The sequence below is a fragment of the Pimephales promelas genome, chromosome 24 (assembly GCF_988280905.1).
Source record: "Pimephales promelas chromosome 24, fPimPro1.hap1.1, whole genome shotgun sequence".
In the NCBI taxonomy this organism is placed as follows: Eukaryota; Metazoa; Chordata; class Actinopteri; order Cypriniformes; family Leuciscidae; genus Pimephales; species Pimephales promelas.
The window spans coordinates 23561567-23581437 of NC_142792.1; the positions used below are offsets into that span (position 1 = coordinate 23561567).

At 42.7% G+C, this 19871-nt stretch overlaps 1 protein-coding gene and 1 pseudogene across 1 annotated transcript; both read left to right on the forward strand.

Annotated features, from left to right (window-relative positions):
* The first annotated feature begins 1927 nt into the window (after positions 1-1927).
* LOC148968033 (uncharacterized) lies at positions 1928-2862 on the forward strand (annotated as a pseudogene).
* A 3359-nt stretch (positions 2863-6221) lies between these two features.
* Positions 6222-6824, forward strand: LOC148968034 (uncharacterized). Its single transcript, XM_089127037.1, has one exon. The coding sequence runs from the start codon at positions 6222-6224 to the stop codon at positions 6822-6824; it is 603 nt and encodes a 200-aa protein (XP_088983163.1).
* The last annotated feature ends 13047 nt before the right edge of the window (positions 6825-19871 follow it).

Below are 19871 nucleotides of genomic sequence, written 5' to 3' on the forward strand. Positions count from 1 at the left end.
TGATAAACTTAAGATTGAGCCCCTGTAGTCACTTGGACTATTTTAACGATGTCTTTAATGACTTTTCGGGGACAGCAAGAGCCAGTCCCTCAAGAAGCCTATGGACTGTATGTAGGAGCGATCTTAATATCTTAAATATCTTAATTTGTGTTCCGAAGATGAACAAAGGTCTTACGGGGTTGGAACAACATGAGGGTGAGTAAATACTGACAGAATTTCCATTTTTGGGTGAACTAACCCTTTAAGTGCCATTGGAGATCTCCATTATCTGACTCTGGTCTCATACCGTATATCAATGATCAGCGAATTTGCCCTGGACCTTGGTGCATTCTGAGGTTGCCTATTGAGGTCTTCTGTTTGATCTTGTGGAAACCTTTTTATGGCAGTGGTGTGTGCGTAGTATATTCTCCATACAGTGTGGACACGCTGTTCCATCGGCACAAGAGGAGGGAGCTGGCTGGGATCACGAGGGGAGATCTTATTCACTGCGAGTGGTGTGAGTTGCTGTGCCTAGTGTGAAGTGACTATTGTGGAGTGATCACATATGATTATTTGAAGTGATTGATGTTTGCACTGAGGTGAGGATTGTTGTGTCTGTTCGTGCCCCCAGCCGTCCTATTCCAGAATTAACCCCTTACTGTGTGCGTTGAGTATGCACTGTGCAGGAGTGTGCCTCCAGTCTATCTAGTGTGAAGAGGAGTCATGAGATGTTTATGCACTACTGTTTGACTTTCCTGTCCTAAATGAGAATCAGCATTTGTCCATTGAGCCTCTCATATTGAAAGCCTGGAGTTGTCCACCGAGTCTCTCATGCTGAAGTCAGCCACCTGCTGTGAGTACGTACAAACTATTGACTTGAAGATGACTTGTGAAATGTTTATGCACTGCTGTCTGACTTCCCTGTCTTAAATAAGAACCAGCATCTTTCCATTGAGCCTCTCATATTGAAAGCCTGAATCTGCCCACCGAGTCTCTCATGCTGAAGTCAGCCACCTGCTGTGACATCTGCTCTATACTTACCCCTGGCTGTCTGAAGAGGAACTGCCGTGTGAATTCCAGAATAGTATCTGCTCTATACTTACCCCTGGCTGTCCGAAGAGGAACTGCCGTGTGAATTCCATAACAGCATCTGCTCTATACTTACCCCTGGCTGTCCGAAGAGGAACTGCCGTGTGAATTCCAGAACAGCATCTGCTCTATACTTACCCCTGGCTTTCCGAAGAGGAACTGCCGTGTGAATTCCAGAACAGCATCTGCTCTACACTTACCCCTGGCTGTCTGAAGAGGAACTGCCGTGTGAATTCCAGAACAGTATCTGCTCTATACTTACCCCTTGCTGTCCGAAGAGGAACTGCCGTGTGAATTCCAGAACAGTATCTGCTCTATACTTACCCCTGGCTGTCCGAAGAGGAACTGCCGTGTGAATTCCAGAACAGCATCTGCTCTATACTTACCCCTGGCTGTCTGAAGAGGAACTGCCGTGTGAATTCCAGAATAGCATCTGCTCTATACTTACCCCTGGCTGTCTGAAGAGGAACTGCTGTGCGAATTCCAGAACAGCATCTGCTCTATACTTACCCCTGGCTGTCCGAAGAGGAACTGCCGTGTGAATTCCACAACAGCACCTGCTCTATACTTACCCCTGGCTGTCTGAAGAGGAACTGCCGTGTGAATTCCAGAACAGCATCTGCTCTATACTTACCTCTAGCAGCCAAGAAGAAGAAACATCCAGTTTTAGTTTATGAGATTTTAATTCAATAAAATTTTACATTTGATACTTTGTTTGTGGTCGTGGTGTTTCTGGGTAACTCCTCGAGGTGGTACGCTCATAGGGGTGGTCTGCAACGGGGGGGCCATCCCGACCTGTGACAGAATTGGCGTAGTCGGCAGGGTTAACCACGTCGGGTTGAGCGACCAGAGACACCCGATGGCAGACGAAGAGTTGCCAGCGGCCCGGCCTCAAGTCACAGCCATTTTTATGGGAGCCCCATGGGCACGAAGGTATGGAGGATCAGGGTCAGAGCTGAGCTTGTCAGAGTGGAAAGCCCAAGTTGAATATCTGGCAGGGCTCCAGGGGCTAAGTGCCTCCCAGACATTGCAGTTTGTCCTAAATTCACTTGAGGGAGAGGCCCGGAGGGAAGTACAGGCTGCGCCAGAAGAGACTCAGGCTACGGCACAGGCGGTCTTCGATTTCTTGACTGGACAGTATGGCGATGTTACTCCTGTAGCCGTCCTCCGGACTCAGTTCTTTAATTGTAAACAAGGACCCCGGCAAACCCTACGGGCCTATGCTCTGCAACTACGGGAACAGTATACCAGGCTGAAGGGGAGGCGCGACCATGGTCTGGGAGGGGAAGAGACCCTGTTGCGCGATCAATTCCTCCTGGGACTTAGGGAAGGCCCCATTCGTCAGAGTTTACGGATACAGCTCCACCGAAATCCCGAAGTGACGTTCGAGGAGTTGCGGAGAGAGGCGCTGGCTTTGGAACTGGACCATGCGGAAGCTGTGGACCCCTCTGTTTGTATGGCTGTCGTGGGGCCCGGGATTCAGTCTCTGCTGGGCCATCCGATTGGAAGCAGACCTTTCGGGCTGAACTCATGAAAGACGTCCGGGAAAAAATGACCGAGCTGTCCAAGACTCTTTTGGAGGAGTTCCGTCGAGACCGGCCAAGTCCATTGCCCTTGCCTCGAGAGCGTTCTTACTCCGACGGGAGTCGAGATAGAGGGAGACGTCTATCCCGGCCTGCGGGGCCTAGGTTCCAGTGGGATGAACAGGGTCGTCCAATTTGCAATAACTGTGGAGAGCCTGGACACTACCGTCGCCAGTGCGGCACTCGCCGCAGCTCACAAGGGGGTTTTTAGAGTCACCGGCCACTGTGGGTCAAGTAGTCGGGACCCCCTTAAGTGACCCTTCTTTACCTGCTTCCCCTAGAGACCGGCTAGTCGGGCATTGCCCCCTTGTGGAGACCCAGGTGAATGGCATCAACGTCCAGTGCCTGGTTGACACCGGATCCCAAGTCACCCTATTCTCTGAAAGCCTGTCTAAAGAACTGTTCAGTGCTCCATGTCTACAGGAGGCAGAGGCCCCCTGGCTTACCTTACGAGGGGCAAACGGTCTGGACATTCCGTACATCGGTTACCTGGTTACAGACCTGGAGATTCGTGGGGTCACTGTACAACAGAAGGGAGTTGTGGTCGTCCGGGACCATTGTCTGGGTATGCATCGAGCCCTCCTCGGTATGAATGTTATTGCAGATTGTTGGGAGGAAGTGTTCCAGACTCGTCCTCTTCAGACTATTCCTCCAGCTGAAGAATGGTAATGGGAACGAATTGTTGCAGACTGTCGCCGGGTCCACGCCGCCAGTTCCCAGGGGGGCCGTGAGTACACTGCCCGGGTTGCGTGTCGATATGCCCTGTCTATCCCGGCTCGGAATGAGGCCGTTATCTGGGCTCGGTTACCCATCCAAGCATATGGGCCAGAAGAGTGGGTGTTAATTGAACCCCACTTGGACTGTCAGATCGTTGACGTGGCCCGAGGGCTGGCTGCGGCCAGGCGAGGCCGAGTCCCTGTAAAGGGACGGAATGAGAATTTCTACCCAGTCCACCTGTACCACCAGCAGCGACTGGCCCGGGTTACTTCGGTGAGTCCCCAACAAGTGAGGGAAGGTGGGGGAGTGAGCTTTAGCCAAGTGAGTCCCACTGTAGTTGAGGTGACCCTGGCACGAGTGAATCAGCCGGTGGAACGGCTAGGAGAGAGGACGCCGGCCCATCTTCTGGGGGAGTCCCTGCGAGGGGAAGGGCTGGAAGACAGTCAGACACGACAACTCCAGGAGCTCTTGGCGAAGTGGGCGCACGTATTTTCTACACATGATGAGGATTATGGCCGCACCGCCATTGTGAAACATCAGATCCCTACTGGTGATGCCGCACCAAGCCGGGAGCGGTACCGTCCTGTGCCACCGACCCTCTATTCCGAGGTTCGTACCTTGTTGAAGGGGATGCTGGAGAAAGGGGTCATCCGGGAGAGCAGTAGCCCTTGGGCGGCTCCGATCGTCTTGGTGCGAAAGAAGACCAGAGCTTGGAGGTTCTGCGTGGATTACCACAGACTGAACCAAGTCACCAAGAAGGATGCCTTTCCACTACCGCGGATCGAGGACTCACTAACCAGCCTGACACAAGCCGCGTGGTATTCCACCTTAGATCTGGCCAGTGGATATTGGCAGGTACAGGTGGAGGAGGAAGACAGAGAAAAGACTGCATTTACTACCCCTTTTGGGCTCTTCGAGTGGGACCGGATGCCGTTTGGCCTTTGCAACGCTCCAGCTACCTTCCAAAGGCTGATGCAACGGTGTCTGGGGGGCCAATTAGTAGATTCCACGTTGGTATATCTAGATGATGTCATTGTTTACTCTCCTGACTTCGCATCCCATCTTCAGCACTTGGAACGAGTATTTCAGGGCATGGAGAAGTACGGACTGAAGTTGCAACCAGATAAATGCCAGCTATTTCGTAAGGAAGTGAAATTTCTGGGCCACTGTTTAAGTGCCTTTGGAGTCTCGGTGGACCCAGAAAAAGTGTCCGTTGTACAGGAGTGGGGTGTACCAAAGACAGTGCGACAAGTGAGGTCCTTCTTAGGTTTCGTGGGGTATTATCGGCGGTACATTAAGGGTTTCTCTAAGATCGCCAGACCATTAAATCAGCTCCTTGCGGGTACAGGCCGTCCCCGTGGTCGCGGGTCCCCTCCTGTTGCTTGGGACTCCGCCTGCGATGTGGCCTTTCGGAGGCTCAAACAGGAGCTGCTTCAGGCCCCCATTCTGGCCTATGCGGACTTCACCCAGCCGTTTATCCTATATACAGATGCTAGTAACCTCGGCTTAGGAGCAGTGCTTGCCCAGTGGCAGCAGGGAGTGGAACGAGTCATTGCCTACGCAAGCCGAAGCCTTCACCCCACTGAGCGAAATGATTCCAACTACAGCTCATTTAAAATCGAATTGCTGGCTATGAAGTGGGCAATGAGCGAGAAATTCAAAGACTATCTATGGGGAGCGAAGGTACTGGTGATAACGGATAATAACCCACTAGTCCACTTGCGGACAGCTAAATTGGGGGCAGTCGAACGGCGCTGGGTAGCGCAACTGGCTAATTATGATTACAAACTTCAGTATCGGCCGGGGCGGGAGCACACTAATGCTGATGTAATGTCCAGACTTCCAGGGGCCGAAGGCCGGAGCGTCCCAATGGAGACCAGGGAGGAGCGTGAGGAGGGACTCATGGTAGGAATTGTGGAAGCACCGGGCCTCCAGCCAGAGGAAGCCCCCGCTAGTTGGGGCTGGGACCCCGAATGGTGGAAGGGACGGCAGGCGGCAGATACTGGGCTGCTGGCAATACGGTCCTGGTTGACACAGGTGCTGCAGCCGGAAAGGACAGAACACCGGGCCCAGACATGGGCTGTGAGAAAACTCTTGGGGCAGTGGGAGAGGCTCTATCTGCGGGATGGGGTGGTCTGCCGGACCATCCAAGACGCCGAGCGGGGCGAAGCAGTCTGCTAGGTGGTTGTACCGAAGGGCCAGGTTCAGGCTCTTCTGCAAGCTTACCACACTCAGTTGGGACACCAAGGGCAAGAGAGGACGCTATCTTTGCTGCGAAGGCATTTCCATTGGCCAGGGATGGAGGCATCAGTCAACTCATTCATCCGGGACTGCCCGCGCTGCACGCTCTTCAAAACAAGGAAAGAGGGGAGAGCCCCACTGGTCCCGATACGAGCCAAAGCCCCTCTGCACATTGTGGCCATGGACTACTTAACACTGAGTCGACCGGCGGATCGTATTCAGAATATCCTTGTGGTAACTGACTTGTTTACAAAATACGCTTGGGCCATTCCAACTTTGGACCAGACTGCCGTCACCACCACAAATGCCTTGTGGAAGACAGTATTCCAGCCATTTGGGTGCCCAGAGACCTTTCATTCGGATCAAGGGCCGAACTTTGAATCTAAGGTTATTCAGGAACTGTGCCAGCTCTATGGGTGTAAGAAGACCCACACCACGCCGTACCACCCTCAGGGAAACGGGAGATGTGAGCGGTTCAACCAGACCCTGTTGGGCTTATTGGGAACACTGGACACAGACCGTCAGAGTAACTGGGTGGATAATCTTCACACTCTGGTTCAGGCTTATAACAATAGTGTGCACAGTACAACTGGGTACGCACCGACGTACTTGATGTTTGGTAGACATGTACGCTTGCCCACGGATTTGCTGCTTGGGACGGCAGCGGCAGGAGAAGTTATGAGCCTGACTGATTGGGCCGGCAAGCACCATCAGCGACTTCATTCGGCATACGAAGAGGTCACTAAGAGAATAAACACAGCTGCTGCTAAGAATAAGCGTTTATATGACCGGACATCACGAGAGGCCCCGCTGTTGCCCGGGGAGAGAGTCTTGGTGCGGGACAATCGGCGCCAAGGAAAGGGCAAGCTGAGCGACCGGTGGGAGGCTCAGCCTTATGTGGTGCAACGCCAGCAACGTCTCGACCAGCCGGTGTACACCATCCGTCCAGGGGGGAAGTTGGGCCCAGAGCGAGTCATACATCGGAATCTAATCCGCCCCTGCCCGAACTATCCAAAACCTTTGGTGGAGGCTCCCTCCGACCCGGTGGCACCCCAGCCACCCTTAGTAGGCTGGGCAGTTGTTCCGAGAGCTCCAAATATTGAGCCAAGGAGGGTAGGTCCTGCCTCCCCTCCGAGACGATCTCAACGGGAAAACCGAGGACAACCCCCGGAGAGGTATGGGGACTGGGTCTCGGGAACTGGTTCTAGGGACTAGAACGGACTGGTGGGGGAGGATGTCACCAGGTGACGAAGTGCAGAACCATGAATGCGGTGTTGTTTCCATGGGGAGCTAATTTAATGTAACACCCCGCCGGTTGCCCCATGAAAAACAGTTCGGCTGGATTCCGCAAAGGAGAAACGAGCGGCAGCTGTGAGATGGGCGGAGATTGAATCATTGCGTTCACGAGGGGGTTCATAAAAGCGGATGTTTGAGTGAAGAGGAGAGCGCAGCAGGGGACAGAGGAACCCACGGCAGGGAAGGAGCCGGATAGAGAAGGAGAGACAGCAGTAACAGTTAAGTGCCATTGGAGATCTCCATTATCTGACTCTGGTCTCATACCGTATATCAATGATCAGCGAATTTGCCCTGGACCCAAGGTTCCAGGCAAATTCCTATTCCAGAATTAACCCCTTACTGTGTGCGTTGAGTATGCACTGTGCAGGAGTGTGCCTCCAGTCTATCTTGTGTGAAGAGGAGTCGTGAGATGTTTATGCACTACTGTTTGACTTTCCTGTCCTAAATGAGAATCAGCATTTGTCCATTGAGCCTCTCATATTGAAAGGCTGGAGTTGTCCACCGAGTCTCTCATGCTGACGTCAGACACCTGCTATGAGTACGTACAAACTATTGACTTGAGGTGACTTGTGAAATGTTTATGCACTGCTGTCTGACTTTCCTGTCCTAAATAAGAACCAGCATCTTTCCATTGAGCCTCTCCTATTGAAAGCCTGAATCTGCCCACCGAGTCTCTCATGCTGAAGTCGGCCACCTGTTGTGAGTACGTACAAACTATTGACTTGAAGATGACTTGTGAAATGTTTATGCACTGCTGTCTGACTTCCCTGTCTTAAATAAGAACCAGCATCTTTCCATTGAGCCTCTCATATTGAAAGCCTGAATCTGCCCACCGAGTCTCTCATTCTGAAGTCAGCCACCTGCTGTGACATCTGCTCTATACTTACCCCTGGCTGTCTGAAGAGGAACTGCCGTGTGAATTCCAGAATAGTATCTGCTCTATACTTACCCCTGGCTGTCCGAAGAGGAACTGCCGTGTGAATTCCAGAACAGCATCTGCTCTATACTTACCCCTGGCTGTCCGAAGAGGAACTGCCGTGTGAATTCCAGAACAGCATCTGCTCTATACTTACCCCTGGCTGTCCGAAGAGGAACTGCCGTGTGAATTCCAGAACAGTATCTGCTCTATACTTACCCCTGGCTGTCCGAAGAGAAACTGCCGTGTGAATTCCAGAACAGCATCTGCTCTATACTTACCCCTGGCTGTCTGAAGAGGAACTGCCGTGAGAATTCCAGAACAGCATCTGTTCTATACTTACCCCTGGCTGTCCTAAGAGGAACTGCCGTGTGAATTCCAGAACAGCATCTGCTCTATACTTACCCCTGGTTGTCTGAAGAGGAACTGCCGTGTGAATTCCAGAATAGTATCTGCTCTATACTTACCCCTGGCTGTCTGAAGAGGAACTGCCGTGTGAATTCCAGAACAGCATCTGCTCTATACTTACCCCTGGCTGTCTGAAGAGGAACTGCCGTGCGAATTCCAGAACAGCATCTGCTCTATACTTACCCCTGGCTGTCCGAAGAGGAACTGCTGTGTGAATTCCAGAACAGCATCTGCTCTACACTTACCCCTGGCTGTCCGAAGAGGAACTGCCGTGTGAATTCCAGAACAGTATCTGCTCTATACTGAAGAGGAGTCGTGAGATGTTTATGCACTACTGCTTAAACCAGAACAGCATCTGCTCTATACTTACCCCTGGCTGTCTGAAGAGGAACTGCCGTGCGAATTCCAGAACAGCATCTGCTCTATACTTACCCCTGGCTGTCCGAAGAGGAACTGCTGTGTGAATTCCAGAACAGCATCTGCTCTATACTTACCCCTGGCTGTCCGAAGAGGAACTGCCGTGTGAATTCCAGAACAGCATCTTCTGTATACTTACCCCTGGCTGTCTGAAGAGGAACTGCCGTGTGAATTCCAGAACAGCATTTGCTCTATTTACATTTGATACCTTGTTTGTGGTCGTGGTGTTTCTGGGTAACTCCTCGAGGTGGTACGCTCATAGGGGTGGTCTGCAACAGGGGGGGTGACAGAATGATAGAAAAAAAGACAAATAAAAATAAAACCTTCAGATTACACAGTTTCTAATGCTATTTTATATGCTATCCATTTGTGCCATTTTTCTTTAAATTCTGCTTCTTTCAGTCTTGGGATAAAGGTCAGTCTCTCCATGGTAAACTTTCTCAGGTTTGAGCCAGCTTCTTGTTATCGCTTTCCTCCCTGCCGACAATAATATCTTAACCAAATATCGATCATCTTTCTTTACATTGGTCAAAAGGCCCAGATACATTGTTATAAAAGTTAATGGTACAAAATACTTCAGTACTTTGCAGAGAGTAAGATGGACAGAAGTCCAGAAAGGTTTTATTTCAAGACAGTCCCAGAAAACATGTGTGTGGTTAGCATCCACAGAACCACATTGCCTCCAACACACTTGCTGGGTAGCCAATTGTTTACCTTTAATAGATGGCGTGATAAAGAATCGTATGAAATTTTTCCAATTGAATTCTCTCCATTTTTGTGAATTTGTGGATGTCTGTGACAACTCACAGATTTTGTACCATTCCTCATTTGAGATCTTGACAGCTGCTTCTCTTTCCCACTTTTCTTTGACATACAGGGTTGTGTTTTTCTGACCGGACATTAAGCTAGTGTACAGCTTTGAGGTAATTTTGTGCGTTTTCTGTTGGTATGCTCCACACATAATTTCTAAAACAGCATTAGGTTCATTTCTGTCCTTAATATCTTTATTATAGTATTCTCTTAGCTGTAAGTATCGGAAGAAGTCTCGATTATCTAAACTAAATTTGTCTTTCAGATATTGAAAACTTCTTATTAATTATTTATTAATTATCCATTATTAATTAAATTACAAAAATCTGTAACCCCTCTATTGAACCAAAATTTGAAATTTGAGTCACCCATTCCTGGTTTGAAGTCTTTGTCATGAGCTACCCATCTTAATATTTTCCTTTCTTTCTTCAGTTTTAATTGTCTTGCTACACTATACCAAATTTCCATTGTGAATTGTACAATTGGGTCAAGTAATTCAGTTATATCGGTTGGCATATGGTCCTCTCCCATGAGTGTCTGAACATTGTACCCAGGGATGCATGTCTCAATCTCTTTCCATTTGGCACAGTAACTAGGGTCACACCAGCAACACAGGTAACGCAATTGATCTACATAGAAATATAATTTTAAATTAGGAAGGGCCATGCCTTTTGCAGCTGTAATGTTGAGTACCTAACTCTAGGCCTCTTCCCATCCCATATGAACTTCGATAACAGCTTATCCCACTCTGTGAATTGTTTTGACGGTATATTTACCGGAAGGGATTGAAATGAGTAGCCTAGGGAGGATGTTCATTTTTACCACTTTTATTCTATCACTTTAATTTAAGTGGGTAAGTAGACTAGGCTTGGGCGGTATTACGGTAATATCGTATACCGCGGGATCTAAAAATAGCAACGGTATCAGTTTCAATATCGTCATACCGTCAGAAAAAAAAAATGCAAATAGGAGACAAGGAATCCTTGTCTCCTATATAGATGCAATGTTTTAAATACAATTTATTTAATGACTAAAATGCTTATATCTGGTTCTCATGACGTGACAGTGTGGTGACGAGAGAGTGGGGAGGGAGAGAGGGCAAAGATTGCAAGTTGCACTGAGTGACTTGGTCTCGAAGAAGAACACGACTTCTGCAGTTTGGCAGGGATGGGCATTTCAAACAAAAATAATATTTAAAGATTGCCTGGTATTATTCGATTATTATTTGAAAATTGTGCCCCACCACCACATGCACGCACACATGCATGTAGTGTGTAAGAATGTGTCGTCGACATAGAGTGAGTTTAGTTAAGCAGCGCCGCTTCTGTTATTTTTGCAAACTTGTATGATTATCTGGCTGGCTAGCGCTAGACAGTTAGCTTAAGTCAATTCCAATGTGTCACTTAGGGTACAGGCACTAACTGAAGCGTTCCGTTCACGACGACACGTAAAATCCCTTTTAGACTAATCTGGTCTATTTTTTTCCCTTCAAACGCACGCGCTGGCGCCGCAATCACGTCTAGTGTAGCCTAGCTACTTCCATTGATTATAGTGAAAGCTACACTCATAGGTAAAAGGGTTCTATAATGGCGCTTTTCCACTGCATAGTACGGTTCGGCTCAGTACGCTTCGACTCGGCGCAGAACAGTTCGGATCGCTTTTCGTTTCCACTGCAGTAGTACCCCTTCAAAGTGTGTGGGACTGATCGTTATTTGCGCGCGCCTCTACTGCCATGACATCATCTTAAGAGCGCCACATTTTCAAACCCACAACACAGGAACAATGGAGACTATCGAGGGGATGGTGTTCCTGATTCTCGGTATGTGGTTGTTTTTAACTGCTAGATGGAAAAATGTGTTTAAAATGAGACTGATGGCAGCAAAACAAAAATACTGCTAAAAAAGTGTCTCGTGTCGCAAATCCAATGACGCTAGTAGTGACGCTGGTAGTGACGATTCTGTCTGACCAATCAGTGATCTGCAGTGTTTCACGTCACATTTTAGTACCGGTACGGTACGCTTGGAACCTGAACAGACCAGGTACCATTTAAAGTCCCCGTGAACCGGAAGTTGCAAACGATTTTTCTCCCGTGCTGTGACGTATTTCCAAGTGAAACGGAATATTGAACAGAGGGCAGGGTTTTACTCTAGCCCTCCTCCTCTCCATCTCTCGCTCATAGCAAACTAACGGTTTGAGGGGAGTGGTTAAGCGTTTCCCCACCCAAACTGTGAAACCTACGTCATCAACCGTTCCAGACCGGAAGTAACTTTTCAGATTTTGATTAAAGATTACCAAGGTAAAACATTTTTTTAATATATATTTACTTGCACGGATTAATTGTTCACCACAAGACTAGTAATATGCGCTAACAAAGTAAATAGGTTCAATTTTGATTTCACGGGGACTTTAAAGCGACCTGAAGCGAACCGTACCATGCAGTGGAAAAGCACCACAAGTGAGACGTACCGAACCGAACCGTACCGTCCTATGCAGTGGAAAAACGCCTTAATGTATCATAGGGTTCTTTACTTAACTCCAAAGGGCATTTTATGCTAAAAAAAAGTGCAATAATGACAAGAAAGAACCCTTTTGGCTCAAAGGTTCTTTAAAGACTATTATTCATTCATATATTACATTATTCTGCAACATTTGTAGTTGTTATTAAATTATTGTTTATGGGCTCTATGCACGGCGGTATTTCCGGTGAAGCATTAGGGATGCTCGATAACTTCCGCCGATCGTAGAGTCTAATGCAATACCGAGAATTTATATTGAATTTTATACTCCATGGTTATACTAAAGCTACGTTAGTCACAAAAACAGATAAAACAGACACCCCTCGTTGTGTTTATGCTTCTTTTTTTAAATTATATTAAATAAATATAACTATATATAAAATTACATCTAAACGTATGTACGTTTCATTTCAAAGACTGGAGGACAATAAATTTTTAAGACTCTGCCATAATCCCGTTTTCCTCGGTTTTCCTCCGCTTTAATCTCCACAACCGGAAATGGACGAGCATCCTTGCGTCAAATGTGGAATTTATGCGTGCATATAGCCCATTAAACTTATCACATTTTAATCATGTAGATTTTTGGAGGATAAAAAGTCTTCGTCTGATATTGATTAATTACATTTTTTAACCACCATATGTTGAATTTTGTGATCATTCACATGCATTTTAGGGGTTCCAAATACGTAACGCTTTAGAACCTTTTAAGGTTCTATATTGAACGTTTTCTTCTAAGAGTGTAATTGTTATAGCAGACACAAAGCGAACAGAACATTTCAGGGTAACACTTTAGAATACGGTTCCTTTGTTAATGAATAACTACACAAGAACCAATGAGTAACACAATATTAACAATCTAGTAACTATTATTAACTAACAAGAAACTCTGATTAACAAACTAGTAAGTAATAGCGCATAGATGAAAGTGTTACTAGATACTTCTGTGGGAATTACTAATTATTTGGATTCGTATTATAAAGTGAAGATCATTGGAACTAACTAATAATTACTCAAGTGTTACTAAAGACATTTTCTAAAAGTATACTAAAGTTCACCAAAAATCTCAAACAGTTGCACAAATCATGACTAGATCATGTAGTAACACTTGAGTCATTACTAGTTAGTTCCAATGATCTTCACTTTATAATACAGATCCATTAGTAAGTAATAGCTCACAGATGAAAGTGTTACTAGATACTTCTGTGGGAATTACTAATTATTTGGATCCGTATTATAAAGTGAAGATCATTGGAACTAACTAATGACTCAAGTGTTACTACATGATCTAGTTATGATTTGTGCAACCGTTGTAACTTGTTGTATTATCACAAATAAATTGGATGTTGCACTTAAAATGCAATGGTTTACCCTAAATGAATTATTGCCTAATATGACAATTCATATTGTGTCTTTCTGTCATTTGCACTAAAAACATCCCTGTCTCATGTTAAGGTCCCTAACCCCCCACATAATGATGACACATTGCACTCGCACATTTATCAGTTAGACATTATTAGTGTCATAAGGGAGTTCAATCCATTGTTTATGGCCTGACAAGCCACGCGTGAGTTTTAGTAATAGTAGTTTTTGACAATCAAGTGCCACCCCAAATAAAAGACTGGCACAGGCAGGCCCCCCCCAGAAATAATGTCCTGGCTACGCCCCTGTCAATTACTTTCCACTCTCTGACCATCTAGGAACAAAGCACAATTTACTATTTCAGAATTAATCTATTATTTTAACTATCACTACTTCTCTTGCACCTAATCAATAAGTCCACCTTAAATATTGATACAAAACATTAAACAACTGATACACTGGAATATAGTAATTCATATTATTATTATTGTGTTAGTTGTTGTCTAAATTCAAACACCTTGGGAATGTAAACTAATGACAGGCTACATCTGTTATTCTTACCTGTTGTGCTCTTCATAAACCAGTTGGATCGGGATCCCCTGCCTTTTGCTGACTCGAGCAGCTCCTTCTTTTTTTTTTTTTTTTTTTTTTATCCTTTCTTTGCGAGGCATCTTTGCACTGCGTGCATTCATTTTATTTGGATATAGATATTTTTACATGTATTTCCACAGAGATATTATTGAGTTTGCAGGCTATAGTGGTCTTTGCTATTGTAGAAAGAATTTTTTTTTTCATATTTAAAATATAATTATATTTTAATCCTGATCTGAATTGTTTAACTTTTATAATGATAATTCAGAGAATGAGAAAATCAGTATGTGCCTTATCAGTGTTATTGTGATAAATACTGTAATAATAATAATTATTTAGTCAAATGCACTGAAAAAAATGATTTTTGCTGCTTGTTCAAATCGCTTAATTAAAATTAGCTTAAGCAACATATTTGCTTTACATTTTGTCCAAACTTAATTTGATTGTGTCCAATCTGCTTAAATATATGTACAATTTAAGTTTACTTAATCCGTTTGTGTTGGATAACATGAATGATTTGTGTTGCATTAACTGAAATTGGGCGGTGCATGTTAATTCCCAGCATGCTTTGCATATGTCTGAATTACGAGAGAATAAATGTTGACATGAAGTGTTATTTTATATGTTTTTGAGAAAATAAGAAAAGGTTAGTGTTTAATTGTGTTTAATGTTCAATTACATTGGAATTATTAGAACCATTTAAATTACAGTTGGTTACCATTGTGGAGAAGAGTGGATGATTTGGTTAGGCTGTGGACAGATTCAACTATAGCAACTGCTTTTTGCTGATGGTGTATGTATACCATAGCATTCAATATACCACCAAGTACTATTGGTAGCTAACTGCAGGCTATAGACTAGATATAGAAATGTGTGACAAATACATTCAATCTTAATTGGATAAATGAATATTTGAATTTAAATACCTGAAACAGCCAATCAGGGAGCCTATTAAAATCACTTTGAGACTACTTAATTTGATATATTAAAATGACTTAATTACATGACATTGAAGATACATGAATAAATTATGTTTATGAAACTTAATTGGTTCATGTGGGACCGATGTACACTATCAAATCATGTAAATCCAACAGACTTTTTTTTTCAGTGTGGCATAAAGAATACAAGACCCCTCGACGCCTGTGAGTGAAACTTTTCTCCCTCAAACAGCAAGCTAAAGCCTTGTTCAGAAATATATTTCTCTTTATTTGAACTAGAATGATTTTTCATGTAGAGTTTTATAAAGCCTACTTTTATGTTTAATAGATTTCAAGATTCCCTTTGTAATCCATGGGGTTCTGGAGAGTAGTGCTGCATTTGATAGTCTTCTCAGGAATTGTGTCATTGAATGATCTTAATCAGATTGTCATATGCAGCATCAGGAGTGTGAGAAAACGAACAGTATTGTATCGTTATTACCTCTTGTAACCACAGCCACCTCCAAGTGATCGGAGAGCGCGGGCTTCAGTCTGCGCAAGAACACAGCAACACTTGATGGTTTTATTTATGAAACTTAAAATTAACTTAAATAAAAAGAAAATTCATTTTCAAAAAGTGGTTTTCTTTTTGCCGTTATCGCCTTACAGACGCATTTCATAATGTATTTCCTGATTCATTTAATTAATTACATTTCTACAGTGTTTTTTAAATTATAATCAAACAATAGATACAGTCGGTTGGTCTGGGAATGCGCCCGGGAACGCCCCGTCACGTGATGTGAATTTAGCCCGTGGGGGAAAACATTGCCTTGGCGCTCATTGAAATACACGCGACAATCATGCCGACGAGTTGCTGTGTCGTTTTCTGTACCACCAATAAACTAACAAATTATAAATTGAAGTTCTACAGCCTTTCTTACATATATACAGAACCGGATAGGAGGACAAAATGGCAAAATTAATCATATCTTATTAGATTGTGTGAGTAGAGATCCCTGTGTGATATAGTAGTAGATGTTTAACTCGTGTTAGGCAGTGGGCCAGATTTGTCTGACGTTACATCCCTTAAAAGAACTATAGTAATCCTATGGCTATTAGTATTCTATAGTAGTGTATAATACTGATGATGTTCTTTAATACCTCTATACTTCTAGGCTATGTCCCAAAATACTATAGTATTCAGGATTAACGTTACTATAATATTTTGTCCTAAAATACTACAAGATTCATTTAGTTGTTTTTCATAAGGGATGTCTCGTTCAGATTAGCGTTATCAGCTGAAGGTTATCAGCTCAATACAGACTGCAGTCTGTGAGAATTCGGATAACTGTCAGCAAAGTCCCTCTGCAACTTCGTAGCTACTAACTGATCACCGTTTTACAAAAGGATTAATAGTTTGGAGTGAAGCATACGTACAATTAGTAAGTGACATGGTTTTATGGACTTATAACTTATACGCAAGTTGATTGAGTAATAGGCTTGTGTTGCTGATAGCTTCCGCGATGTCTTACCTGGAGATTGAACCAGATAACAATAGTCTGGAAACGACACCTCCGGCCATTTGGTTGGGTCATTGACCCAGTTTTTAATTAAATAAGGGCAATCATAACCTATTAGAGTTCATTTTGCAATGTACCGTTGCTGGTCGGCAGGCATAAATGACTCGCAACATGACATTTTTGTCATTCAAATACATAGGATGGTCGCGCTGCTTTCCCCCACGCCGACCACGCCCCCCAACTATGACGCGTTGCCGACTGTATGTATCCACAAGTTTCCTACGCCCCATGAGGCCTTGCGTCAAAAGTGGGCGTGTCTTCCGGTTCAAAGTAAACAAAGCGCGACTTGACATGCTTCACACTCGTTCATTCAACAGTTGACAGTCATTCAAGTTATAGCGATCCAAACCAGCTAACGATGTGGGAACACAACCTCAACGAATTTCAAAAGGGTGAAATAACAGTACCTTTACCCTCCGCAGTAGTTGGTTGGGAATATTATAATAACATTATTAATAATCAATACTCATCAAGGCATGGTGACAGACAGTTGTGCGAGCTGACAAACAATTAAAATAAAAAATACACACTTAGTCATTGTGCTTTGGAGTTTATTCAAAATTATAAATGAATGTGCTACTGGAATACATTAACTGGCACATTTGGTATTCTGTCAACACAGGCTTTGATCCTGAGTTTAGGTGTAACATCAGTAGCGAACAGCCAAACACATGCTGATGGAGTTTATAGAACATTAAGAATTTAAACAAATGTACACAGGAAGATTCGTCGTCTTTTGGGAGGTGATGGAAACTACAGTCGTTGGCAGGATCTCTGATTTCGATTTCGGCTTATGTTCAAAACAATCACGTTTAAGCCACTGAATTAGTTTAGTCCGGTTATACATACAACCGCGAACAGCACATGCTGTCCCTGAGCTCCGTAACGACATCTCTCATAAAGATTTGCGTCTTTAAATAGTAAAATAATTCCTCTGAAAAACAGCTAGCCTCTTCGCTAACTAACACACAAAACACCATTGGAATGCTACTTCCGCCGCCTCACCGGAAGTTTCACCCACTTTATTTTTTACAGGAGCGCCCCTCGGAAACTTGTGGATAATGTAGACAATTATTCTCAAATCAGGCATTAAAAGTGAATGGCATTTGTTCTGAGCAAAACCGCTGGGCTATTTCTTAGTACGGTTACTGGTTAGAACTAAATAAAATACTGCTTTATTTATTTAAAAAAATAAGTCATTTGTAAATTTTATCAGTCTACTGGAAATGTACAACCCTAACAATAATATGTAAAAGACTGGAAACTCTTTTTTTAATGGTATTTCCTCATCATATTTCCTCAAATATATTAGATTATTAATAATTATATATATATATATATATATATATATATATATATATATATATATATTTTTTTTTTACAAATGTAATGTTTGTGTCTACATTAGGCTACAGTTAAATTAATATGTGCAGATTTATAGCCTACATAAGATACCATTTTACATTATCTGTGTAACTTTTATTAGACTCCAGGTCAAAATAAAGGAATACTTAATATTATTTTTAAAATGAGAGGAATCCCGTATATTTGAACACCAGTATATTGCGACAACCCTAATACAAACAAAGTTTTTCCCCTAAAAAATGCTTAAATTGGAATAATAAAGACATTATACCACCACAAAAGACTTTTAGTTCATTGGATTCGTTATTTTGTTGGTTTCACAACTTATTCAGAATTTTTAGGACATTTTTATTTTATGTACATGTCAAGGAGTACATGAAGAGTGGAGATTTGGCAAATTGTTCTAAGATAGTTTTTTTTTTGTTGTTGTTGTTTTAAATTTACACCTTCCAAATTAAGTCTGGATTAAGTCCAATTTTCTATATAGTTTTCTAGCAATATACATTCTGAGGGAATGCCATCCATCATTTGAAATGTCTGAAATTGGAAGGTGTAAATTTGAAAGAAAATATATATATATAATTATTATAATTATAATTAATTATACAATAATTATCCTAGAATAGTTTGCCAAATCTCCACTGTTCCTTTAGCCATTGGGTTTTAGAGATTTTATGATGTCAATTGGAAAGAGACCTTTAAAGTCTTTAGATGCTTTTGTATAATAAAATTAAGGGAGGTATCATTAAAGAATGCTCACCGGTTTATCCTGTAAAAGTTTCCACAGAGAGAAGAGAGAGGCATTGTTCATTTATTTTATTAATATATTTACACAATGTATTTTGGTGTGTTTAACCCTTGTGCATCAATTAAAAAAAGTTACACATAGGTAAAAAGAGGACAAAAATATCCATGTCAAAAAACTGTCATAAAAATGTGATGCTTTGGAGCACAGACTTAAGTTTGGTATCATTTTAAAGAAGACCCTTTGCAGATTATTGCTGAAGTAAACAAATAATAATAAGTAAATCCAAAAAAAAGTTATATAGGTATAAGTTTATGAAAATTATTTATATATTTTATATAAAATATATATTTTTTAAATCAGGTTGAACTCAAAACTACAATAAAATCAAAGCCATAAATCTAAATAGGTTGTGTTCCAAATTTGAGGATGATATCTCAAAAAATGAGCTTTCGGTAACAGTTTGTTTGGGCGTAGTAACATATTTTCCCCATTGGATCCCAGCAAAACCCCACTGGAGCTCACAGTGATTGGATCTGAATTTGCAGTTTTTCTCTCTCAGTCTGACAAACACACACATGCGCACACACACACATATTTTTTTATAACACACATACTAACCACACTCTGACATCCATACCAACACACCCACACAAATATCGTTGCATAATTTATCCAGTTGGCTCTATAGTATGCCGAACCAGAAAACAGGAATAAAGCGACATTTGTTTTATAGACCAAACTTAAAAAAAATGACACCATCTGATAAAAAATAGTAAAAAATTAATTTTTGAAGCCTTGCCATCAGAATGAAAGCCTCTTAACAAAGATTGCTTAATTTTATAGTTAACTGAACCGGGGATTAAAAATGGCAGTTTTAATGGGTTTCAATGGGGACATTTTTTGTCCAAAAGGGGCTGAGAGGGAGTATTTTTTGTACCTAATGCAAAAAATATTTTTTAAAGAAAATGACGGTGAAATAGTAAAATTCCAATAAAAATACTCACCTGTGCCAAGTTTTTTGCAGTTAGCTTTAACACAGGCAAAGTGATAAAAAAAACAAACTGAAAAGGACAAAAATGTCCACAAGGATGCACAAGGGTTAAAAATAATACAAATAGGCCTATTGTAATACAACTCACATAAATATATACTTTCTTTTTTTTATAATAATAATGTTGACTTTAAAATGTGGTATATTGTAAACTTGCCTAGTATTTATGAAAAATGTGTATTACTTTATTATAGAGATTTTTTCTCTGTTTTTAATTTTTCTTTTTATTATCATTGTATTTGTTCCTTCTACTATTTGATTTGAGCTAATTGGTGTTATTATTGC